The sequence below is a fragment of the Denticeps clupeoides genome, chromosome 19, assembly GCF_900700375.1.
Source record: "Denticeps clupeoides chromosome 19, fDenClu1.1, whole genome shotgun sequence".
NCBI classification, from domain to species: Eukaryota; Metazoa; Chordata; class Actinopteri; order Clupeiformes; family Denticipitidae; genus Denticeps; species Denticeps clupeoides.
Genome location: NC_041725.1, coordinates 1,018,947 through 1,045,942, shown reverse-complemented (window position 1 = coordinate 1,045,942; position 26,996 = coordinate 1,018,947). Strand labels below are relative to the sequence as shown.

General features: G+C 41.5%; 4 protein-coding genes across 12 annotated transcripts in view; 3 read left to right on the top strand and 1 right to left on the bottom strand.

The window, feature by feature from the left end:
• The window catches only part of nox4 (NADPH oxidase 4), a 29,523-nt gene extending 25,975 nt beyond the window's left edge, over window positions 1–3,548 (top strand). For all 5 annotated transcript variants that reach the window (XM_028962248.1, XM_028962251.1, XM_028962247.1 and 2 more), the window contains 2 exons: window positions 1,560–1,660; window positions 2,797–3,548. In XM_028962248.1, coding sequence (XP_028818081.1) covers window positions 1,560–1,660; window positions 2,797–2,917 — 222 coding nt within the window. In that variant the 3' untranslated portion in view covers window positions 2,918–3,548. The remainder of the gene's footprint in view (window positions 1–1,559; window positions 1,661–2,796) is intronic.
• A 199-nt stretch (window positions 3,549–3,747) lies between these two features.
• On the bottom strand, window positions 3,748–12,469 carry tyr (tyrosinase). 2 transcript variants are annotated; one of them, XM_028962252.1, is made up of 5 exons: window positions 11,554–12,469; window positions 8,082–8,298; window positions 7,511–7,658; window positions 6,202–6,383; window positions 3,748–4,211 (listed from the first exon to the last, which is right to left on the bottom strand). In XM_028962252.1, exons 1-5 carry the CDS (start codon window positions 12,379–12,381, stop codon window positions 3,973–3,975), a joined length of 1,614 nt encoding a protein of 537 aa, XP_028818085.1. In that variant the 5' UTR covers window positions 12,382–12,469; the 3' UTR covers window positions 3,748–3,972. The 2 variants fall into 2 exon arrangements, with proteins under 2 accessions (XP_028818085.1, XP_028818087.1); XM_028962254.1 differs by lacking the exon at window positions 3,748–4,211 and adding an exon at window positions 7,390–7,411 and having other exon boundaries at window positions 6,261–6,383.
• Window positions 4,445–4,845, top strand: LOC114769334 (40S ribosomal protein S26-like). Its single transcript, XM_028962255.1, has one exon. It carries the CDS (start codon window positions 4,445–4,447, stop codon window positions 4,787–4,789), a length of 345 nt encoding a protein of 114 aa, XP_028818088.1. The 3' UTR covers window positions 4,790–4,845.
• Window positions 11,871–26,996, top strand: part of grm5b (glutamate receptor, metabotropic 5b) — a 77,327-nt gene continuing 62,201 nt past the window's right edge. The window contains exons 1-2 of one of the 4 annotated variants that reach the window (XM_028962245.1): window positions 11,871–11,964; window positions 18,002–18,930. In XM_028962245.1, coding sequence (XP_028818078.1) covers window positions 18,219–18,930 — 712 coding nt within the window. In that variant the 5' untranslated portion in view covers window positions 11,871–11,964; window positions 18,002–18,218. Of the gene's footprint in view, window positions 11,965–15,514; window positions 15,887–17,152; window positions 17,237–17,290; window positions 17,468–18,001; window positions 18,931–26,996 lie in introns of those variants that run through there. The other 3 variants (XM_028962243.1, XM_028962246.1, XM_028962244.1) reach the window with 3 other exon arrangements.

Genomic DNA, 26,996 nt, shown 5'->3' with positions numbered 1-26,996 from the left:
TTATACATGTTACCTTTAGGTGACATCATTCGCAAACATGGTATTAGCTTTCATTCCTACGCTGAAGACACACAGTTGTATCAATCAGCAATGCCAGATGAAAGGCAGCAGCTGAACAGAATAGAGAATTGTCTGAAGGACATTAGACAGTGGATGCTCACCAACTTTCTTCTGTTAAACCCTGATAAGACAGAAGCTCTCGTACTTGGGTCTCAAGCTGGCTGACTACATCATAACTCTGGCTAGCCTTTCTATCTCACCAAGTACTGAAGTAAAGGATCTAGGTGTCCTCATTGATGCAGGTCTCTCATTCGATTCGCATGTAGATAATATCACTGGGATAGCATTCTTTCACCTTATAAATATTGCAAAAATAAGAAATATCATTTCAATGCCCAATGCAGAAAAGTTGGTCCATGCCTTTATTACATCAAGGCTAGATTACCGCAAAGCACTACTGTCTGAATGCTGTCTGAAATTTGACCACATCACCCCAGATTTTGATTTCAATCCTAAATTTGATGGGTAGCCTTTCTGGCTGTATAGGTAAAAAGTAAGATTTTGATTTCAATCCTAAATTTGATGGGTAGCCAGTGCAGTGAATCTAATGTAATCACTGCACTGGCTACCCATCAAATTTAGGATTGAAATCAAAATCTTACTTTTGACCTATACAGCTCTAAATGGTCTCGCCCCGCAGTACCTTAGTGAACTTTTAGTTATTTTACGACCCACCATGCCCCTTCGATCAACAGAGTATAAAAGGTCACAGCTGGGAGCACATCCTTCTCCTATAAAGCTCCGCAATTGTGGAACAGCTTGCCAGTCAGTGTTCGGGACTCAAACTCAGTCTCAGTGTTTAAATCTAAACTGAAAACACATCTGTTTTCTCTGGCCTACCCCCAGACACAGTGTCAATTATTAAGTCTACTTTATCACACAGTCCCCCTGTTAAGCACAGACATTGTTAAATTCACCTTAGTTAGGCTGTCCTAGTTAGGGTACCGGGCCACTGTAGCACCAATATACCACTATAACCACTTATTTTAGTATCAGTCGTACAATGCCAGGCCTGGGCTCAGTGCTACCTCAGCGGCACCTTGGCAGTTTGGGACTCCAACTGTCAATGTTCTGATTATGGGTTTCCTTACCTGCTAGGCCAAGCACTGGGTGTGTGTCTGATCCTCCATCTTCATACAAATGAATGCTATTTAAGAGTCTGATTAGTGCCTGAGATTACACTGTATATTACACTGAAAAGAGAAGGGCAGGTATTAAGGATCCTAGGAATTGGTTATGGTCTAGCTTTACTTGACTGACTTACTCCTTATCCATACAAGGTTGAAGTATAGTTTAAGGTTTGTTCATCTACATAAAGAAAACTAATGTGTACATTATTTTTCTCCATGTGCTACTGCTTTCCCAGTATTGCTACAGCAGGTAAGTATTTTATGATAGGGTGGACCCAAACTACTAACCTGTGTCATGGATGTCATGTCAGTGTATTAGTGAATTCTATGCTTTACCATGTATTTATCTTGTGTTTTTTTTTTTTGCAGCACCTATGTGAAGAGCGGTATAAACCACTTAGCTCCAGGCTTCGCATTGGCCGGCCCCAATGGGAGCTCTTGTTTGATGAGATTGGAAGAAGCAATAACCAGTGAGTCTTGGGGCAAGGCGTGTGAAGCCGTGTCATCAGTTTGTACTTTGTTTGTATTTTTTAATACAATATTACATATTCTGTGTAACAGTCAAAGTTGAAACTCTTGAGCTCGAAAACCCCTGGTACTTGGAGCAACGCATCACAGCTTTTCTTTAACTTGTTCAGCCCTGTGCCATTTTTTTAATTGACATATCAGTGATTTACCCATCTGAGAGAGGCTATAGAAGCAATATTCCTTAAGTAACCCATAGTATTACATCCTAATAATAAACCTGCATCAAACATTTTGCTAAAAAAGGGAACAGGGACCATTACTAGAGAAATTTCCAAACTATCCATTTGGGCACGTTGGTCACACCATATGTGCCATTTGAGATTTCTCAGGCACCAAACATCATATGTATATTCCACATATATGTATATATATGTTCCCCATTCAAAATAACAACATGTAAATTAATTGGCTGATCAAGAACAATATTTATTGATTAGAAATTAGAAGAAAATATACTAAAATGAGAATATAACAGTTGTATAAAAATAAACCATATAAAATGTCAATAATTAATAGAATGAATGAATTAAATCTACATTATTGTGTATTATGCCATTGCCTGAATCAGTTGTTTTTAGTATGAATTAATATTGTTGAGTCTATAAAAAATACAATTTTCTAAAATTAGTTTGAATTAAACTAGGCTAAATTAGCTATGGATAATTCTGAGTAAAATAAAACTGAAATGCTCAGACTTTTAGTTGACTGAAACTAGACTAAAATAAAAATGGATTTGGTTGTTTTGGATTTTCTTTGTCCAAAAATGTTCATTGTCCAATAAACAAATTCTGCCTCTATAACATCCACCCCTGTGTTTGTCATCCCTGTCAACAAACACCATTTATCTGTTCTGGTTAAAGGGGTTCTTAATTAATAATAATTATGTTTTATATATTGTCATACTTTTATATTATACTTAGTATGTTCCATTATATGAGGTTTATTCTGTTCTGAACTTGGGCTATTTGTGTCTAAGTGTATAATTGCTAGTAAGTATGTGTGTGCACTGTTGTAATTTTGTGTGTACATGTAAGGGTGTTAGTGTACACTACAATAAATGTGCTTGTGTGTGTTTCAGTAAACGCATTGGTGTATTCTGCTGTGGACCTAAGGGAATGTCCAGAGCCTTACACTCGCTCTGTAACTCCAACCCTCATCCTGGTGTTACCTTTGAGTTTAACACGGAGTCCTTCATCTGATCCATCAGTGAAACATTAAGGGCGCACCCTGCCACCCACCCGGTCCTGACAAATGGGAGATGCTTCTTGAATGCTGTCCCTTTGGGCTACCCACAGATGAGCCAAACATAGAAATATGGAGAACAAACCATCACACAATGGACAGCAGTGAGGTGCTGTTATGACCTCATGAGCCCAATGTATTCTTGTTTTACTGATATTTAAGTTGCTCATATTATGTTTTCATGAATGTTATTCTTTTATTTTCCTGTTTAATTGCATGACTTCCCCACTCTGTATAAAAGGCAGACAAAACAACAGATAGAACACACACATTTTTATGCCAATTCTCAATGGGCAATATGCACTGAAATCCCAAAATATAGATTATGTCTGCTGCAGTATTGTGACCAAAGCCAAAGGCAGTTCTTTATGCAGTTGTTTATGAATGCATCTAACTGCAGGATATGAATATTTTAGAGGCAGGTACAAATTGAGAGTGAAATGCAGCAATTCAACATATATTGGGAATTATCCATATGTATTAGTAGGTGCTTTGAATGTTATTCATACTACTTTGCAGCAAGATTTAAGAATTCTACAACTTCTGTTCTTTACATTTACATAAAAGCTAATAAAAATGTATCTATCATGTGATGACTGACAGAGAAAATATTAAAAACATATTTGGCTACATAAAAACACTATGGCACCATGAACAAACTTCAAGTTTTGTTTGCCCTCACCTGCACCAAACACTATGCACCATATGGATGGGATTAAAAAATTGTTAGTAAGTCTTTTGCGCTCTACTAATCTTCAATTGGAAGAATCGACATGGCAAAAATCTCTCTGGTAGGTCATGAATACAGATTTAATGCACAATAAACTGTACATTAAGACAGTAACCAGCTTTTCTAGCACCAGCAAAGCTTCCTAATCTGGGAAGAATTGATTCCCTGGAGCTGGCGGCACATGTAATGTAGGGAATAGGTTTAATGACTAAATTTTGATTTTGACAGAGGTGATCAGTATGGCACTTATTGGTAGATGTGACCATCAATATCTATATATTTTTAAAGTTTGGTCTGGTAGGCTGATGGTGCCTCTTCACTGCTGTGGAGGAGTGACTGTCTTTCTCCATATGATGCCCTTCTCCTCTTCTTCTGCTGCTGTCGCCGACATGTCAGGGCAACCATTGCTGCTATGATCCCAGCTATTACTGCCCCCAGAACTCCAGCTCCAAGTAGCCAGTGCCAGATCTGCTGAGCCTGCTCCAAATATGGAGTCAGGAACTCCTGAACAAACCTCTGACCTAGAGAAAGAAATATATAGTTTATTGGTTTATTTACCTTATCAAAGTACAATAGGTTGCAAAAGTACTTTTCTACATTTTGTCACATTACAGCCACAAACATTAATTTATTTTATTAGAATTCCATGTGAAAGACCAATACAAAGTGGTGGAACGAAAGTCATACATGATTTCAAACATTTTTTACAAGTAAATAACTGAAAAGTGGGGTGTCCTCCAGCCTCCGAAGCAACATGACCAAGAAGAGAAGGAACAACGGCTGCGCCAAGAAGGGCCGCGGACACGTCCAGCCCATACGCTGCACGAACTGCGCCCGCTGCGTGCCCAAGGACAAGGCCATCAAGAAGTTTGTGATCAGGAACATCGTGGAGCCCGCTGTGCGGGACATCTCCGAGGCCAGCGTGTTCGACTCCTATGTTCTGCCCAAGCTCTACGTGAAGCTGCACTACTGTGTCAGCTGTGCCATCCACAGTAAAGTGGTGAGGAACCGCTCTCGGGAGGCTCGCAAGGACCGAACCCCACCGCCACGTTTCAGGCCAACTGGTGGTGCACCACGAACCCCTCCAAAGCCCATGTGAAACTTTTCCCATTTATGTACGTTTGTGTACAAATAAAATGGAATAAAATAAAAAAAAAAAAAAAAGAAAAGTGGGGTGTGCGTAATTATTCAGCCTCCTTTGGTCTGAGTACAGTCAGTTGCGGCCGAACAAGGACAGTGCTGATCAGAAATGCAGCCAAGAGGCCCATGGTGACTCTGAACGAGCTGCAGAGATCTACAGCTCAGGTCTGAGAATCTGTCCATAGGACAACTTAGTCGTGCACTGCACAAAGCTGGCCTTTAGGGAAGAGTGGCAAGAAGAAAGCCATTGTGAAAAGAAAACCATAAGAAGTCCCGTTTGCAGTTTGCCACAAGCCATGTGGAGGACACAGCAAACATGTGGAAGAAGGTGCTCTGGTCAGATGAGACCAAAATTTAACTTTTTGGCCAAAATGCAAAACGCAATGTGTGGCGGAAAACTAATACCGCACATCACTCTGAACACACCATCCTCACTGTCAAATGTGGGGGTGGCAGCATCATGCTCTGGGGGTGCTTCTCTTCAGCAGAGACAGGGAAGCTGGTCAGAGTTGATGAGCAGATGGATGGTGCCAAATACAGAGCAATCTTGGAAGAAAACCTCTTGGATTCAGCAAAAGACTTGAGACTGGGGCGGAGGTTCACCTTCCAGCAGGACAATGACCCTAAATGTAAAGCCAGGGCAACAATGTGTTAGAATGGCCCAGTCAAAATCTAAATCCAATCAAGAATCTGTTGCAGGATCTAAAAACTGCTGTTCACAAACGATGCATCAAAAGGTGGTTCTACAAAGTATTGACTCGGGGCATACGCACACCCCACTTTTCAGATATTTATTTGTAAAAAAGTGTTTGGAATCATGTATGTTTTTTGTTCCACTGAAGTGTACACCACTTTGTACTGGTCTTTCACGTGGAATTCCAATAAAATAGATTCATGTTTGTGGCTGTAATGTGACAAAAAGTTCAAGGGGGCAGAATACTTTTGCAACCCACTGTATTTGCACAGTGTATCATAATGGTGGTTATAATGAACTTAGTCAGTTCATAGGTATCCCAGAATTCAGCACTACTGATGGAAATATATTCCAGAAAAGGTCATATATTTTTATCTTCCTTTAATTTCATGTTGACAAGACATCACTGCTTACCCAAAAGGAGAGAGTGACTGTTTCTTGATTACTGAATAAATGAATGATTAGGAAGTATGCAAGTCCTAGTTACAATTCAGGCTTCCATAAATGAAGTGACATATTTTTACTTGGATAACATTGTGGTAATAGTAGTGTTAATCACACTGATATTAATCTGAAGGTACTAGATCATATGTCTTATGTCCACACAGCTTTGGGAGGTAAGATGTTAATGACATGCCAGCTAATGCTGCATTGAGAAGGGTGTCAGGCAAACTCACTGGGGTCAAGGAGGTAAGAGTATTCATAACCTAGAGCCTTCGACGAGCGAAAGTATTCCCCATTAAGGAACAGGGGAATAAAAGGCACCATGTTGTACCCGTCGTTGTGCCCAATGGGTGCATTGGTGCTGGGGTAGATGGAGCGGGGCGGTTCGTGCCTACGCAGCCACTGTTCAAAAATACTGCAGAGAGAGCAGACACACAATTTACAAATGTTATTGAACACAAAACAGAAACAAAGAAGTTGTAAGGAAATTTGTACCCTTCCATGAAAAGGAAGAACCCACTGAATAGCCACTGCTATGACATATTAATTATAATTATATCAAATATTATTATGAGAAGTATAATACAGTACAATAATTAATTCACAAAAAAACTAATTAAAAAGACACCTGCTCAATAATGCATTGATAGTCACCCAACAATTTTAAAATATTCCCACACAATCTGTTCATAGAGGTGAAAATGGAGTCTCTTTTAATATATTTAATGAATTTATCTCAAGCTACTTTTCATGCAGTACATATAAGCACATGGAGGACATTCCTGTGTGAGGCCATTAAATGTGTAATGGTAATCAAAAAAGTGTGTGATGTCTAGATAAGAGCGTATTATATAGGTGTGCAAATATTTATGAAATTATTAATTAATAAATAAATAAACAAATACATGTATTCATTAATACAATTTTATTCTATATATTACACACTTAATCAAGATGGCTTTATCTGTTTCACAGACTATGTTGGCAGTTCAAATTATCAGGTGCAATTTGAGTTACAACAGCACTTTTTTAACAGTTTGATACAATTGTATTTCAAATTATCAAAATGCCTGATACATTTTTTTGAATTATCAATTCAAAATTATTTTTTCCTGGCTCCAGCATGTCCTATGTTTATTAAACTTAATTATTTATATTCTATGTTCTATATTTGTAATTTGTGTGTGTGCTAGTGAGATTAAGGTCTGAAAATGAAAACCATCAGATTTGGACTACGACAAAACAAACGGCATAGTGCAATACTTACTATGCTTGGCTTTCACAATATTTCTATGGAATGTTGCTCTGACAATAAAATGTAATATCACAATAACCAGTAATTAATGAAATGCTCTGACTCAAGCACACAAGACATCTTCGTAGTCCTGAGAAAATGCTGCAAACCCTACCGGTCTACTCACCTTTAAAAAGAGAAGGATCCAACTGTGTCAGCCACCACAGAATAGAGAATACATAGAATATACATTATAGTCTTATCCCTGTGTGTACAGTGGGTAATTAAACCTGTGTGTGTATTTTTACCTGTCAATGAACGCATGGTGCAGCAGGAATATTGGATCATTAGCCGATCCCTGTACGTTGCTCATTGATCCATTCATAAAGATGTGAAGAGCATTGTGCATTGTGCTCTGACCTAGAATGGCTTCACCTGTCTCTGGACTTGCAAAGCCTACAAATGCAGAACATGTCAATTACCATGTGCCCCTATGTGTTAGACCTGCTTGCTCTGTTTTTTTAGAAGCTGTTCTGTTATTTCCTTCCCATCACTACATAACTTCACACACAATAGTCCAATTATCATAGCAAAAGATTGGCCAGCTTTTTTAATTTGAGAAATGATGAAGCAAGTCAGAAAACAGATGGACACTAGACACTCTAATGCCTGTAGTTCATATCTCTGAAGGTTTCAGGACTTGCAATATGAATTACTTCAATATGCTTTTCAAATCAATCTCAGCCTTGAGCTGGCTGCATAGTTACATACCGTTTTCAGATGCTGATAAATGATTTGATGGCACATAGCCCAGCTGAGATTGCTAAAAAGTGCAGTTTAACTCTTAGAAGTACTAAGCATTATCTGAGCATCTCTTACCCTCCAAAGCATTCCGGAAGCTCATGTTGGAACTGCGATCCATAGGGCCAGTCTCATAATCAGACAGGCTGAGCACAAAGTCAACATCTGCTGATGTGGGTAAGTGTCTTGTGCGGTTTGGGTCATGGTTGCCGGGGTTGCGCAGCAGAGGTCCCTCTGATGTGCCATTACACAGCACCTCCCGACTGTTGTAGTCTTCTGGTTGTGTACAGATCACCTACACACATCAAATTATCATGGACACATCCACATACCACCAGAACACACAAAGATGTACAGATTGTATATACAAATAACACACAGACATTTGTCTTAAAATCCACAAGTTCCCAGAGCATTAATACATGCATAAGCCCTTAATACACATTTGCACATACAAAAACACTGTCAAACACACAGCAGCATTAAAGCATGGATAATCAAAGGATTAACATACACACACAGATTATGAACACACAAAAACACAGAATGTTACTGCAAACATCACTTTTCTCTGCTAGTACTAATGTTCCCATGATTAGGAGCCATACTAAAAAGAATTTCACAAATTTTGTCTTCAGAATACCACCACTGAAAAGTTGTTAAAACTGCGCAGCTGTGGGTAAGAATGGTCTCCTGAGATTTTCTAGAACTCATCCCTTTATGTAATTTGTGTAAAAATAGTGAAGAATAATATCTGATATTCGAGTGAAGGGTTATGGTAATATAATGATGATCAATGATAATGATATTCTGTATAAATCTTCAAAGGTCACATGGCATATCCAGCATATGACCATTTTAAGGCCATTTTAGACCACATGATCAAACCACATGATTTTCTTTTCCCAATTTCCACACTGATGGGATTCTGTCCCATGTTTATACCCGCTATTATATCATATAATACCATCAAACCAGGATTAAATAGATCTGAAACTTTACTTTTGTGAAATCTGTTTGAGCTGATAATCAACATCATTTGTGTATTGAAATTCAAACAAATAACAAACATGAAATAGCTACCATGGAAACAAAAAGGCAGTTTTTACATTCTTATTTTATCCAGAACTGTAAACTGTTATCTTAAAAAAAATAACAGCACAAGATGTACACACACAAATACAGTTCCACACATTGCCAAATGTTTATCAACTCTCAAACACAAAGTACTTCCAACCATGACTTTTACTTTCTATCAGTGAGTGTGGAGGGATCACTGTGCCTCTATTAGTGGCCCTCTTCCATGTCTACTTTTTATGCTGAATTACAGCCTATGATACAACCAAGTACAGTAGTCACATTGGGCCAGTATTGCTCAAATGTACCACAACTGTACCAGAACTTTTGACTTTCCTTCCACCACAACGGTTGGACTATTTTTTCTTGGACAAATCAATACCAACCCTGCACTGATGACAATTGCAGGCTCACTCTAAACTGGAAGGGGGTCCCTCTCTGACTCACTCCTTCCCAATGGAGTTAATGGAGTTTTTCTTGCAGAAAGGGTCAAGTGTGCGTGTCAACTGTAGGGCCTTTCAAAACCCACTGTATGTGATTTTGGGTTATATAAGAAATAAATGTTGATATTGTTACAGTCACACTTTCAGAATTTTCACAAGGTATTGTAAGGTCCACTTTTTTATTAAGTTAAGATTTAAACCACAGACCCTCTGCCTGAGTAAACCATCTGCAACATGCCCTGTGTGCCTAATCAAGACACGGTTGCCACTCATGTCAGATCATACTCTGGTTATACTGAACATTTGCAGACTTGTGAATACCTCTAACTTCATGCACAGAGACCTGACATCTGAGACCATGGTTTCCTAGAGGAATTGCTCTCTAACCAGGCATTTCAGGTCACTGTCCACTTCAGGACACTCCTTGTAACATATATGGCTGACCATTCAACTGTCATCCCTTTATTATTCTCAGACAAACAGCCAGACCGATATATTGAGCCAAGACCTGGAAATATACCTAAGATGCTACTGCTCCAACAGCCTGACCATCTGTTTCAGCCATCTGCTTTGGTTGAACTGGTCCACAACCAGCTGCCCAGTTTCTCCATGGCCATGTCCCCTTCAGAGGACTCAAAAGCTAGTCTCTGTCTCTTTTTCAGCCAATGGCCTGGTCCCTGCATCTGACACCTGCTGTATGTTAATTGACTGCGCTACACCAGTTTCCAGGCAGGCCCTGAGCCTCAGTCTCAGGCTGGAAGATGGCCCTAAATCAACGAACAATTAGTGTCATTCAATCTTTCATTCATAATAAACATAAAGGTTTTTTGCAACATGCTCCCATTGACTGACTAGTGCCCTTTTCCCTCCTAGTACGATGAAGCTGTACCTGTAACCCGTTTAGATTGCACAAGTAATCCAGTTCCAGAATGGCACATCCATGTTTGCCTTCATTAGAAGTATATGGTATATCTCCCATCACAGTCTAGAAGACCATGGTAGAGACATCAGCAGGTGGCCACACATTGAAGCAACAGCAGGACCAGTATCACTTTTTCTGAGTAACAGAGATATACAGTCCATGTTACTGTCCAAAAGTTGCCAGTTCATAATTTCTTATAAATTTTTACCCTTGATTTTCATTGTGATTTTGAATGTATTTCTCAATGTGTATGTGATCTTAATTTGTCTTCAACAAATTACACACTTCGTATCATACCATTTTGTCCCTGAGCAAGACACTTAACCCTGATTGGATAACCCTGTAACTACTGATTTTAAGTCACTCTAAATGCTGTAAATGTAAATAATAGTAAATCCTTCTCCTTTGCATAAGGTCAAACATTTTTTCCATTGCAGATACTACATATTTCTTAAAAAATTTAGCCTGAACTGAATTTTATGGGCAATTCATCCTCTGGGCCTAGCCCACCCACAATCTTCTCTACAGGCACAAGCATCACATGGGCAACCTTTTATTAAAGGAGCTTTGTGCTAGAACTGCCACACCTCTTATGTATCTGGATTGGGCTCAGTGGAGCCTCAGGGACCCACAGCCTCAGAGTGGCTACTGAACAAAAGCAATTCAACAAGCAATGTAACAATGTTTGCTACAAGTAAACATGCACTTCCCTGTATATGAGTGATAATGGATTTGGTTTAAATTTCAGATTTTTTGGAAATTTGCCATAAGGAGCTTCTAAATTAGGATGCGTATATTATAACCCCTGACAGTGCTTGAAATAATTCATACATTCTTATGTCAGCATATAGAATGGAGAGCTGACTAATTTCGGTTTTACTCATGTGATCTGGACAGTTTAACTCAAGAGCTCAGACAAACACTTTCTTTTTAACTTTAGCAGAGGGGCTTTTAATCTGAATCAGCATTCAGTGGTTGTTACTTTGTTATTTTTGGCATTGTTATTCAGATCAACTTATTATTTTATTATCAGTCAGTCATTTCTTCAGTACATTTCATAATGTTTTACAGTGCAGAGTTTACTCATTTGCTATTTGCTCATACTCACCCTCCAGGAGGAGAAGACGGACGCAGGGCTGATGAGATCGGGGTTCAGGGGGCTCCGGCCGCCCATCAGCTCGTCGGTGCACACCTGGCAGTCCGGCGCATCCCTCCAGTCCCAGTAGGGGATGGTGAAGTTGAAGTCGCCCGTCAGCTTTCGGATCTCGTGCTCCCAGAGCAGCAGGAAAACGCGGTGCCAGGGCAGGAAGGCCGCCGCCTCGTGCGCGAAGTCGATGTCCTGCCACACGTTACCGGGCCCGCCGAGCAGGGTGTCGTGCGACACGTAGTAGTGCATCCACACGAACAGGTCGTACACGCTGACGTTGTTGAACATGGGAGCCGTGCCGTTGTTCATCTGCGCGAACGTGCCCGTGGCGATGACGTATTCCGGGCTGACGGTGGTCTTGGCCAGGTTCAGGTAGGAGATGAACTTCTGCCGCTCCATCACCGACAGCTGAAAAATGTTCCTGCGCACCGACTCGCGCCTCTCGGCACAGTTGGCCCCGAAGTAGCCGAACTTGCACTCCCCGCACGCGTAGCCCATGAAGTTCCCCGCGCACTGGCATGTGCGGTTGTAGAAGACGAGCGGCCAGAGCTCCCGGTCGTCCTTCCGGTTGTACGGGTACTGGGGTCCATTGGGCAGGTCGGACACCCTCACGTCCTGACAGAAACCGCGGCCCGATCTCGCCCCGCAGGCCGAGCCGTCCCCCGGCCAGGGCGGGCAGCACTCTTTAGTACCGAGAGCCTCCACTGTGGCGCAGGGTCGGGGGAACTGCTGGCGAGAGAGCGGGATGATGGAGAACGCGGAGGCCGCGAGAAGGACGAGGCGCAACATCTCCGCTGCTGATGGGCAGACAGTTGGCGCAAATTATACGACGAGGGAAATTTATTAGAAATGAGTATATACCCCTCCTTTCCTAACCCCCCACCCTTACACACACCATGTCGTGAGGCTCGTCACATGCACTCTTATTCCGTCCCGAGATCACCCCCACCCTCAAGATCTCTTGGAATGCGCGCATATTAATGAAGCGAGACTGCGGGACTAATGCGTTGCTAATTGCTCCTGCTTTTCAACACCAGCAATAAGGAGCCGTGCCGAAGCAGGCCATCCTGAGGTCTAATGAAACGGACACGAGCTAAATGAAAAGCGTGCTGATTCGTCCCGCGGGTCGCGTTAACGCGATTAACATAACTACCCTGCAAAATCTGATCATCTTTTCATTGCTTTTCATTCAGGTCCAACTCAATTTCATCTGAGGAATGGGTGGCTCACACTTTTATTTTTGCATATCTATCATGGTTGATACACATTACTCGAACTCATATATCATAAATAGCTACCCTTATATACGCACCTAATTTCTTGTACTCATGTATTCAGAATCAAGTTACACACTGGTCTATAAATTTCACTGACCTGTCACAACCCAACTAGCTCAACAGCTGTGCATTATTGTGATAATCACAACATTAACAGATATAGGATTTAATTCATACTATTTAACTGTTATTCACATTTAACTATTTTAAAACCAAACACTAGTTGCTCTCCTGACTGAACAGAACAGCTGAACAGAATTAAAGCATTCCAGTTTAACATAGTGGATGGAAATGAACATATTTGTTGTTTACAGTGAAGTAATGGAAATGGAAGCAATGGAGATGAACCCTTTTGTCATGTGCTGCCCTGTGTGTGCTTTGGGAAGCCTGGCTCATAAGCCCATCACATGTTCCTGCTCTAGCGCACGAGGTAGAGCTAATCCCTGAGGGGAACATAGCGATGAGCGTCACAGGATTACCACAGCCTTTTTCACTCTTTTCTGCCTACTCTTCAATAATATTTCAATATACACTTAGTATACATGCAGAGGAGGTTTCCAAACATTACAATGCCAAAATTATAAATAAAAAGCCAATTTGTCAGTTTTTCCATTCTGCTATTAATGAAATGACAATAAATGTTAAATGCTTAAATCTTCTCATTGGCCATTACTGCACTGAAAAGAATAAACCATAGCTGTCATTTGTGTAATAATTTTTTTCTCATTCCAATAGATGCACTTTTAAACTAATCTAAAATTTTGTTAATATTTAACAAATTTGAAAGGTTTCGTGTCTAGATTAATGTAAAACAATGTTTAATGTTTAATGGCCACTGTACGGTATAATGATGGGGCAAGGTGACCCCCTTGTGGCTAAAATAGGTGATTTCTGAGTTTTAAATGGGTGGGGGTTAACGTTGGCAGGATTTGTATTTGTGATCTGATCACAAGGGGCATACAAAGGGGCCACTGAGGTCCCCTTGATCAAGGTACCATCCCCACGCACTGCTCCCTAAGCACTTTTCATGTCTGCCCACTGCTAACTAAGGAAGCGGCCCCGTAATCAGAAGGTTGCTGGTCAAATCCCGATCCACCAAGGTACCACTGAGGTGCCATTGAGCAAAACACCCCACACACTGCTCCCCGGGCACCTGTCATGGCTGCCCACCCTGCTCACTCAGCGTGATGGGTTAAATGCAGAGGACAAATTTCACTGTGTGCACCTGTGCTGCTGTGTATCACAAGTGACAATCACTTCACTTTCACTTTCACACTTTAATGTAAAATTAGTCAAATAGTTAATGACTGTTCTGCTGCTGACTGGGTGGGCAGCAGATGGATTAGGGGGTGATAGAGATCAAGTTTGCCTAGGGCACTAGTTCAGCAAAAACACTGGCCATATAAACAGAGGTTCAACCTTCAGTGCACCTCATTGCAATTAATTTGGTGCTGCAAGCTGCATGGGAGAGAAAGATAAATGTCTGCTGGTGGTCTGGTAAATCTCTTTATTCCAGCATATCTACACTCACTGACAAGAGACTGAATCATCAGACACAGACACTTCAGTCATCCTACGCAGGGCACACGCTCCATTCTGTATGTATTTGAAAGTGAATGTGAATTACTTTGAGGGAAGTCTGGGTTTGTGGTAATGAATAAACTCTTGAAGTTGAAGTTTGAAGTTGAAGTTTAATTGTCATTTCAGCTATATACATGTTAGACAGTACATAGTGAAACGAAATAATATTTCTCTGGAACCTAGTGCTACGTGTAACATTTGAACGATTAGACAAAGTTACATACTGACATAAAGTGTACGTGTGCGACACAGACAAACTGGGTAACATAAAGTGCAAACAGAGGACACAGGCAGAGCAGGAATAACATTTCACAAGAAAATAATGTAGACAACAATGAGACAGACAGCGCTAAACAGGTCAAATGAATAATAGATGTGCAAAGTAAAATAGTGCAAATATTGCAGTGCAAAATAGAATTGTGCATTAATAGACTATATTACATGTAGATAATATTAAAATATAACTGAGGTAGTGCAAGTGTGTGTGTGAGTGTGTCACTCCAGAGGGGTGAGTCCCTGAGTGTTCAGGTGTCTGATGGCTTGTGGGATGAAGCTGTTGCAGAGTCTGGCAGTGAGGGCCTGAATGCCGGATGGTAGGAGGGTTGGAGAGTGCATGTGTAGGATGCGTAGAGTCCTTCACAATGCTGGTGGCTTTCCTGATGCGGTAAATGTCCCTTATGTATGTGGTAAATGTACGTTATGGATGGGAAGAGAGCAATATCTGCAGTAGGGTCCTGCGGTTTACATTTACATTTATGGAAGTTTATCACTGGATAAGACTCGTACATTTTGAGAGTGCAGATATACCCTGTGTGTGATGCTGCCATTACATCCCTTCTGTGGCAGCTGGCAGTGGTTGCCATAGCGACATGACCCTGGAATGCATTAGCTAATGCTGAGATTTCTGCATTTCAGAATGACTATTTACATAATAGGAATTCATCTTTTTTTCTGATAACTTTGACAATGTATTTATTCTTGTGCAATTTAGTCAGTATTTAAGAAACTGTAAAGGGTTTGCTTTGAACTACATACGGTTTTATAAAGCTGCCCCTTTGCTTTCATGTAGAGATGGCAGTTGGGTGTAGACATGTAGGGGATTTGATACGTGAGCACAGTCCCGCCTTTTAATGGACTCTTAATCCTGCCTACATTTACCGGGCATATTAATCCCGGCCGGACCTACTGTCTGCCTCGTTAGGCGGAGCAAAACGCTAACGATCCGCGGATCAAACTGTCCACCGATCCCATGACGTTAAGGCACGAAGACCCCCCCCCCCCGTACCCCTCTGCTCATGCGCCAGATGAACGGCGAGCGTGGGCGTGCGAGAGAGGAAGACATAGAACGTCGCCAGGCGCGAGAAGGACTATAGTAAAAAGTGGATTATTAACCTCTTCTGCACACGGACAGGAAAACCATCATCAAACTGCTTACGGTACGTTACAATTTGAATGTAGCCTTGGCGTGCTCGCGCGTAGTTATACAAACAACACTGCCAAATAACTAACCCTATATCCAGTCTCTCGTGGTCAGTGACACTACTTCAGTGGCAGATGAAAGTGAGCTGCGCAGGACCTGAGGTGATGCTGAACCTGGGAAGTTTGGGAACCGCCCACCGCTGATTCCTAAAATTGGGCCAGAGCCATTTCACGCAATTCTATTTGGCGCTGGTTTGCGTGCTGGAATGAGCATCGCCTGAAAGCCGAAATGCAGCTGCCGAATCAGCCATCGCTAGTTGTCATATCTCATTTTGCATCTTGTACTTGAACTAAAACCATAATACAAATAATAACAATACATAAATAAATCATCATCACGCGTGGAAATATTTGTAGCTCCTGCTTCTCTCAGCAAGAGAAAATGCACTTTGAATTTTATTAGGAGCCTCTGTAGTCCTACAGTTCCAGTCTGCGTCTACAATAAAAATTCCAAATCCACATGCAGGCCCCTTGCTGAGGATGACACAAGGTGGTGTTCAAGACTGGATGGCCTCTAGTGGGAGTGCTTTTGGTGTTTCATTGATGCCATACTTATGTTTACGCTAATGGAGCAATCGACGCCCTGTACATTAATTTGTTCATTAAAATTTAAGTTCATTTTGTTGTCAAGGGAACTTACGAATGAACAACGACAGACAGACGTTTTATGTTTTACATATTTCTAATGAATATTTGTAACATTTACGTATATTGCCGATTCTTGAGTCATACCAACTAGGTACAGTAACGTTATATATGTTTCATATAGTTTTAAATGTCATATTGGTTAAACATGTTTGGAATCAACTTTTACGGAATCAAGAGCACGTTGATTCAGATGGACACAAACTAAATACAATCAAGTTGTTATTACGTTACTGACACCTCTAAGTGATATTTAAAATGTTAAATATTATTTTTAAACATTAGATAATAATATATCATTGGTAAAATGTGCGCTCATTTATATGTCCCTGTCAATCCTCAATTTGCGACACGTGTCTCTTGTGTGGACAGACAGAGTGATCGATCGAAATGTGAATTTTGACAGGTCTGAGGGTGCCGCCTGGAGTGCCTGCTTGCAGAATGGAAAGCAGCAGCAGCAGCAGCATCAGTAGTGTTGCCGCATGACAAGAGAACGACCATTCTGCATGAGCATTATCAGTGGGCAGAGTACCGTGACTGGCATTGTGAAAACGCACGGGACAGGAGACCAGAGGGATCCTTAAATCTCCTCAATTCAGCCCCAGTTTGATTCATGCTTTAATCGATGCCGGTGGCGCTTAGACGTCTTCAGGCGCGCTGTGGTGGGTGGGAGGGCGGACGCGTCTGCAGCGCTGTGAGACAGTAGGTTAATTTATGGGTCGAATGTGATCGGAGTGAACCTGCTGGAAATATCCCGAGATCTTTTGAGGCTACGCAGCGGCGGACTTTCAGCACCACGGACAGCTCGTGGCGGTTTGAAGCGCGTTCCGGGCAAGGTTCCGAGTGGTTCGCGGAACGACAAGGTCATTCGTGTCAAAACGAACACCTTACCGGTTAGGTACCTCAATCCGTACTGCACGGAAGTGTGCGTGCGTGTGTGTGCACGGTTTGTATGTGTGTACTGTATGTTGGCACCTCCGTAGAGACCGACATCCAGCCATATGGGAACAGACCTTTTTATGTTTCACGTTCCGCATGTTCATCCTCCTGGTGAGCCTACTGCTTGCTCTGCTACTTGGCTGGAATATTTTGATAATTCCCCGCGGGGTTCATTGTCATTCTACCGTTAGTCAGTGTCTGCCTCGGTCCACGTTGTCACAGAAGCATTTTCATGAACGCGATCAAAATACAGTAATACTGGCTTTTGTGTATTTTAGGATGATTAAAATAGCAGTTCTCATAAGATCCGTATTTGTAGTCATGGATTATTTGCATAACCTCCATGAAAAAGGTTAATTGAGATCCACAAATTACTAAACACAGACTGCATTTTTTAAATTATGGTGATGCTTATGTGTAGATGCATGTGAAAATATCTGCAGTGTCAGTGTTCATCATCAATTTTAACAAACCTTTTTTATCCACAGGTTATGATGTCTGTCAACTTGGTGATCTCCCTTCATCTGTGGACCAGGAATCTTCCCACCTATTTCCAAGATCTCTTTGTGGTCTGTGGTGCAGTGATAGCTTTCTTTGCTTCAGAATGATCCAGCTTCTCTAACACCATCCTCACCACATTCCTGACTATGCCAGTGTGTCCGCACTGATTTTACTGAAAACATTTGTTTTTAAATCAACACGGCCATGTTCTTTTTTCTGGCCCTTCACTGCACTGCTTTGTGGATTTGCCTGTTGCCAGTGGTGACAGCGGCACAGTCCAGTGAGCGGCGTGTGGTGGCACACATTCCAGGTGACATCATCATTGGTGCACTGTTTTCTGTGCACCATCAGCCACCAGCTGACAAGGTGCATGAACGGAAGTGTGGAGCGGTCCGAGAACAATATGGGATCCAGCGCGTGGAAGCCATGATGCTGACATTGGACCGAATTAATGCTGACCCACATATTTTGCCCAACGTTTCTTTGGGCTGTGAGATCCGCGACTCCTGTTGGCACTCTGCTGTTGCGCTTGAGCAGAGCATAGAGTTCATCCGTGATTCCCTCGTTGCTGCAGATGATCCAGACGAATGGGGAATAGGTGGTGGGATGCAGGCAGGGGCTGGAGGCGGAGGGATTCGCTGCTCTGAGGCTGGGACAACACCCATGAGAGGGAAGAAGCCTATTGTGGGCCTGATCGGGCCTGGCTCCAGTTCGGTGGCCATTCAGGTGCAGAACCTCCTGCAGCTGTTTAACATACCCCAGATAGCTTACTCTGCCACCAGCATGGACCTGAGTGACAAATCCCTGTACAAGTACTTCATGAGAGTAGTACCATCTGATGCCCAGCAGGCCAGGGCCATGGTGGACATTGTCAAGAGATACAACTGGACCTACGTCTCAGCTATACACACTGAAGGTGAGCAGCCCATCTCAAACACATACATGGGCATTTTTCATCACAGGATTGCAAAATCAGTACCTTTGGGACCTTTTTTAGTCATTAGTGTTGTCACGGTACCTTAATTTCAGTATTTGGTACCAATACCAGTGAAAATCCACAGTACCATTTTCGCTAGCAAAGCAAAACACAAAAACATGAATTGAACGACAAGCTGTTTTTATTAATAACAAACAATAATTAAACAAACATGACTGAATAACACAGTCTTCTTATTTATAAACTATATCATGACTGAACAATACTTTAATATTATTAAACTAAAACAAAGCCAAGGCATTTTAAACATTTGAGTAATTAAATAACTAAATAAATGACAAGCATTGAAAAGAACATGTTTACAAAAATAAATTTTACAATTCCACTAACTCTGTGCTTAGATTTTCACCCCAAATTCTTTTTTGTTTTGCAATTTCCAGATTTTCTGAAAGAAACACTAACATAACAAACGTGTTTCTGAGTCAGTCTTGAGCGTCTCAGGCTTACAATGTACCCTGCAGTACTGAAAACTCGTCTCATTCATATTGCTTGATGCAGCAATACACAGATAATTCTTGGCAAACTCTGGTAGTTGAGGTAGTGTACTCATATTTCTTTTCCACCAGGAAATTGGTGTGTAAAAACAGTCCACTATTATATCCTGTTTTAAATGCTATAGGAGCATTAAATAGTTAATCAAGAAACTTTATTATGATACCAAAGTACCGGGTCTTTTTGATTAGTCATGTTGATTGCACTCAGTGTTAGAGTTCTGTATTGAATGAGTTGAGCTGGGTGATAAGGTATATCTGAAAAGTACTCACCTCTTCTCTAACATCATTTAATGCTTAATCTGGCTCAAGAGCTTTTAAAAATGTAAACTCTCTCTTCAGTTATCACCTCCTTGCTCTTCTCTCCATTTCCTCTGTTTTTTTTGTCCTGAGAGTATGGTAAGTGTGAACATTTTCTCTGGCTGGTCCCACTGCTGTGAGATGAAATGTCATTTACTTAAGTGTTGCATATCTAATTCAAACTTTATTTGTCACATACACAGTCATACATGGTATGATATGCAGTGAAATGCTTTAGTGATTGCTATAGACCCCAATATTGCAAATATTGCAAGTATACAGTGAACCAATATGCAAATATTGCAAACATAACCAAATATTACACTTTTATGCTTTTAACATAAAATATGTGTAACAGGTAGGTTGAAGGTGTGCAAATGTGTAAAGTGAAATTTGTGCAAGATTCTGGAGGGATAGAGTCCAGAAGTGGTTGAAGGTGCTGGAGTGTATTACAGTTCTGTTCTATGTAGTGTTGTTGTTGTTGAGAGCTCGTATAGCCTGCAGGAAGAAGCTCCTACTAATTCTATCTGTGTTGGACTTCAGGGAGCAGAAGCGCTTACCTGATCGCAGCAGAGAGAACAGACCATTGTTGGGGTGACTGAGATCCTTCAATATCTTCATGGCCCTGGTCCAGCTGTAGATTGATTGAAGGTCAGGCAGCTTGGTACAGATGATGCGTTCAACAACAACAACAACAACATTTATTTCTTATATTGCCCAAAATCATATACAGTATGTCTCAATGGGTTTCAGCTGATCGAATCACACATTGGAATGTGCCAATACCAATGGGAAACACCAATTTGTTTCAACATAATGACAAATATGGAACTGATGGTCTCAAAACATGGAAAAGACATTGAATTTAAAAAGAGAATTTTCCAGGTCCTCAAAGTTTTGTAATAAGAAAAATAAACATTTAATGTCTTGGAAAATGGATAAGTGGGTGAGACGGAGACTAGCCTCTGGTGATTGATAGCAAAGTCTTATGTGTGGAATTAGTGAAGGCAAAGTAGCTGTGTGCACATTTAAATTTTAAAATATAACGAGCTTTTGCAAAACCTCTGGCTGGAATAAAAGGTTTTTATGTGTAACGGGGTAGATGGATATTATACATAATAACACATACAGTTTTTGCTTACTGAATACTGAGAACTTGGTTGCTCTTATTCTCTCGAACCGCAAAATGGAGACAATGCCTAACCACCCACCTACACTAAACAGTTTCAAACTGTTTTTTTCAAACACATCTCAACATGGAACATTCAACTATTTACATCACACCTGCTCATTTCCTTTCCCTCTTAGTATAGTGGTCATAGCACGCGGCAAGCATGCTGGGACAGTCATGTTGGCCAACCTCCGCACTACAATAAGTCTGTGATCGTGAGAAATCACCCAGCACTAGTGGTAATGCTTACTTTTAATTCCTTTTGCTTATTTCTGTATTTTTTTTTTATCATTTAAGTTAAGCTTTTCAGGGTTAAGGCTTGTTGTCATTTTAATTTAACAATATTTTGGTAAATGTTACAGATTTTTTTTTTCAAATATGCACAGAAATTTCAGAGAACATATGTGAAAAAAATTAGAGGAAATTCTTTTGTAAAAATGTGAATGAACCCTTGGATCTATTGTTTCATACAAAACGTATCATGGCAACTTAGGCAGTGGGATGTACCCCACTGGCATGAATAACATTATTAACACAATCATAATAATCTGTCCCTCCAGGAATGAGCAATATTATGATTGCAACAATTAATGCAAATTTGGCCAATCAGAGCGATTTATTTGTGTTTTGCACTTTTTTCGAATTTTGCAGCAATTGCTTTCCAGATGTATCACTCAAACATAATCAGTTTTACTTCTGTGTTAATGAAGATGCAGACATGTGTGACAGGAATGCTGCTCATTCACACTAAAAAAATTCTGCCAAGCATTGTCTCCAAGTGTTCTGCTGAAAGTGGGTGTAAACTATTGTTGCGTGTCTGTTCTCATTATAATGGCTACTACAGCTAAATATTCACTGGGTTTACCGGGCAGTCATAAGGGTGTACTGACACTGCTGTGTCAGTGTGGGAAGAGACCACATGACAGGAATGCTGCTCAACTTAGCCTTTACTGTCAAATTGCATGTTGCAGAACATGGTCGGTCGACCTGCAACCCCGGAGGTGCGTGTGTCGATGTCATCCCAAGATACTAGATTCTTTGCTGGTTGCCTGTGTCATGATCCGGCCCAAAAGGGGTTACTGTCGTCATGTGTAATGTTCCCTAATCGTTTTCACCTGTGTCGAATGTTTAAAGCTGTCCTTGTTTCTGTTCGCTGTCAGTTCTTTGATATGTTACCAACGTCTCGGATGTCTCCCCTGTCCTGTTCTTCACCTATTAAACCCCAGTTTCGTGATGTTGTGCGATTGCGTCCTTCTTCCTTGTCCAGTTTCGTCATCGTCTCTGTTCACCTGCTTCGTCATGCCACGTGGTTGTGACAGCTTGTTGTTTCCCATCCTTGGCGGGTCCATGATTGTCTACCTGTCCTTGTAAGTCATGTCATTTAAACCCCCTTTTATAGTACTCATATGTTTGCATTCATCTTTCCACCTGCCTTGTTTCGCCGTGCTACCATAACATAAAATGATGAGCCAATATCTTTGACAGCAGCCTAAATCCAGACCCACTGTAGTCCTTACTTGTATTGAATGGATTCCATTACAGTATGTGAACAGTAATAGTAAATACTTATATATGTATGTAGTAATACAAAAATTAATACATCTTTGAAACAATTCCAAATTATTAGTTTTTTGTTCTGTTGCAGTACCTGGTGGTGAATTACTTTTTGTACATCAGCGTCAACATTAATAGAATATTAGGTCTGCTTTACACATTTGAGCATGCAAGGTACATATCATATACTTCACTGTTTTTCTTCATTTCATTAAGAATTTTTAAAACAATTTTTGTTTTCATTGTTTGAGCATTTTTAATCCCTGGTCAATACCATGAGAGTCTATTTAGGTTACACTTGCATGAATTTTATCAAACTGTCAACAATTAACAGGGCAAGCCAAAATAAACATATTAAACACCTGTGCTGGTTCAGATTAGGGCTGAAACGATTATTCAAATAACTCGAATGATTTGAACACAAAAAATATTTGAGGAAAATTCTTTGCCTGACGCGAAAATTCTTTGCCTCAAGGACAACTTAGTGCGGTGTATACACTGAAAAACAGACCTGGCTTACCATAAAAGTACTTCGTCAAATCTATAGCACCTTAACCGAAAATATCCTCACGTAAACCGCAATTCTCCAAGTGGACTCGGAGCGTCTACAAGGTATCGTACTTTTATGATTGCTAACTAATTTTAGCGCTTCTTAGAACGTACATGATTTCTAATTATTTGTGTTATGAGTGACGAGGCATGATAAGGCATGAGATCTCATTCATGTAATTCATCCCTCCCACCCACGCCGCTCACACACGCTCACACACACACACACACACACACACGCACACACACGCACACACACGCACACACACTGATAGGTTACATCTCAAAAATTCATTAGCATATAGCATTTGTTGTACATCACAGCGGTGCAGGCATTGCACATGCATTGCACACACATGCAATGTGTCTCATTTACGCCATTTATCAGACGCTCTTATCCAGAGCGACTTACAATCAGTAGTTACAGGGACAGTCAACCTGGAGCAACTTAGGGTTAAGTGTCTTGCTCAGGGACACACTGGTATTAAGTGGGGTTTGAACCTGTGACTCTGTAGTCTTCTGGTTCATAGGCAAATGTGTTACCCACTAGGCTACTACCATCCCTCATCTCTCTCTCTCTCTCTCTCTCTCTCTCTATTTTGCACATAACATTGCACAAAGACAAACATTCTACCTACCTCATCTAGATACACTGGAAACTGAACTATATTGTTGGATTATTAGTAATACCTGAATTGTTTATTTATATTTTCTTTTTACTATTTTGTACCTTTATACTTTTTTTTCTCTTTATTCTCAGATGGGCTATAGCAGGGGGTACACCCCTTTTTCCTTTTTTAAATTAAAATAAAACTAAGGACAAATATGCTAACCTGTTTCATTTTTTTTTTTTTCATGTACATCATGAATGTTTCACAGAAAGATTGATTAAATTGACTTAGTTGTGGAGCCAGTAACCCAATGGTTTTAAGCCTTGATCTAATAAAAGTATTGAGTTTGAATTTGCTCATTTTAAGAGGATTTTCATGCTGCATAACACACTATTGATAGAGTTGTTTATAAACACAAAAGAATGAGTTATCCGATTACTCGATAAAAAAAAAACTCGACAGAATACTCGATAAAAAAAAAATTTGATAGTTGCAGCCCTAGTTCAGATGTTGCATAACAGTGGATTCTTTGGTGAAAACATTAAACAAAATGGATGAATTAAACAAATGAAACCATTCAAATGGTCACACCATAAGAAACAGGCAAACATTAATGTGGATCTGAACTTCTTATCTTGTGTTTGAGTCCCATCCAGTCAGATTGACACACACCTATGAGTTTACATTTCTTTTTGCTTGTTCTGTTCCTTTTTTGGCCATTGTACCTGGTTTAGGGTTTGCCTTTTTGTATATAATAAATCTCTTTGTTGTACCTCAATGTCTGGCTTCTACGCCTCCATCACCCCTGCAGCCCGAGAGATGACAGACTCAAACCACCTAACCAAAAAGCGCAGAAGCAAGCAAATAAGTCAGCAGAGGAGAAGACAAGGAAAAAGCTCCGCAGTTCAGTGAGAGAGTGGACACTAGTGCTGTAGGTCCGGCTCCAGGAGAAGGTCGCACCATGGTGAGACGAGCTGTGGCGAACTTATGACATCTGCGAGCTGCAGGAGAGGTGCCACCCATCTGAAGCAAGGGTCCACCACAGCGGTTTGAAGAGTGGCCCTAGGAGTGGTGGAGGAATGACCCCAGCGCAGTCTATAACACCTGGAAATGGGTCAACCCGTGGGCAAGCAGATGGCCGATCACGGGCGAGCACAAGTTCTGGCAAGATGGGAAGTCAGCATTGATGATGTTTCTGCAGGTGATGGCACAACAAGCACCTGCATCACTGCCAGCAATGATGAGCCAAGATCTCCAAACTCAACATCATCCAGGTCAACTAGGATGACACAGACATGTTAGCGAGGCCAATGATGATTGGTGGGAAAGTGGCTTGGGGTAAACACTCTCCACCGTGCACTTGCTGCCACCTCCAGAGCTTTACACCAAATAATAATAAGTACAGAGTGGGTGTGTCTCCATGTACAAGTCCAGGGTAACAGCATGTGTATGTGGTCTGTGTTTGCGCCTTTGCAAAAGTCCCGGGGCCAATTAAGAGGTAAGTGTGTGTTGGGAATTAATCAATTTGATGAAGGTGGGCTAGAAACTGTTCGGGATGTGAACAAAGTCCTGTGGCGCTTGCCAGACAGCAGCAGTGTGAAGAGTGTTTGTGCCTCATCTCTGATGATGTTCTTCGTTCTGCATCTGGATCCCCCCAGAGGAGGGGATGTGCTAGGTCTATTCTCTGTGCTATTTTCTGATGTGCAGTTAGAGTACCATGCTGTTATGCAGTTTGAGATGATGGTGCAACTAAAGAAGTTGGTGAGCAGTTTCTGGGGTTGGTGAGCCTTCCACAGTGTCCTCAGGAAATTCTTGGCCATTGCTGGTGTACTGATGGTGTTAGTCCGTTTTTATTTAATTATTATTATAACAGCTCAAGGAGCAATATGTGCACTTTCTAAAGATTTTTGTTCTGTTTTTGAATAAAAAACAGAAATTAAGGGAAATTAATGCTTTTATTTTTGTTTTTTTATCCGATCTGATCTGATTAAAATAAATAAATAAATAAACCCTGACAACTGTTTTGAGTTCTGGCCATCGCCACAAGCCTGCGGGCTAGTTTTTGTTCTCCCCTTTCAGACGCAGACAAGATAACCACAATCCTCACGCGTCTGGGTCAGCATGGGGCTGGGGCAGGAAGAGGGGCTGGTTGTCCCAACGGACGCAGAAGGGGCTAGCCGGATGGTCTGGCAAAGCCCCCACACTGGCACCAGGGACGTGCAGCGAATGTACCAGCCTGGGAATGTACCAGCACTGTACGTCCTGGGGGACGTACAGTGAGAGGGGCTGCATGATCCCAGCAGGCACCAGACAGGGGTGCATGAACGGTCGCTGGAGGCTCTGGGACTGCCTCCCTGTGCGGTGCAGGGAGGAACGACGGGAAGCTGGCCGCTCAGCCAGCGGGGACGTGCAGCGAGAGGGGCTGCATGATCCCAGAAGGTACCAAACAGGGGTGCCATGAACGGTCGCGTCTGGGAGCCAGCCAAAGGGTCCGGGTCAGCCAGTGGGAGGACACAGCAGGGCAGGAGCCCTGTGGTTGCCCGCTCCAAGGACATAGCCCTTGGAGGGGGGCTCTGTCAGAATTGGCTCCAGGTGCAGTTTCTATCTGTAGCTTATCCGGATGGCTTTTAAAAGCCTGTGACTCCACCCCTCTGCAGCGACAGCATTTTTGTGAACTCATGTTTGAACTTGACCTTGTTCGTGAACCCAGACAACTGTTCTGTGTGTTAAATGTTCTGAGTTCTGGCGATCGCCACACGCCTGCGGGCTAGTTTTTATTCTCCCCTTTCCTGTTTTCGGCCATCGTGCTGGTTTTGTTCCTATTTCATAATAAATCCTTGTTTCCAGAATGTCCCGACTCTGCGTTTCCATCCCCCGTCAGCTCGCCTACGTGACTGTAGCTGCCTTAGTTGCCACCATTACTCACCTTCCTGAAATCTAGGATTATATTTTCCTTTGTCTTTTTTGAGTTTAGGATGAGATTATTTTCATGGCTCCAGCACTCCAGGTTCCCTACCTCTTCCTTGTATACAGTCTCACTGTTGTTGGAAAGGAGACCAATCACTGCACACATCCTTACGAAGATTATGGAAAGTCTACAAATTGGTAGAATGTAGGCAGTACAGACTTGAGGTTGACATGACAGCAGTCCCCAGTGGAAATAAAATACTGCACTCAAAAAAAAACACTGGGCCGCTTCCTTAACCGCTAGGCCAACACTGCCCCTATGGTAACAAAGACACTTTTCGTACCTGGGTGGGCTTGAACCACCAACCTTTCGGTTAACAGCCGAACGCGCTAATCTGATTT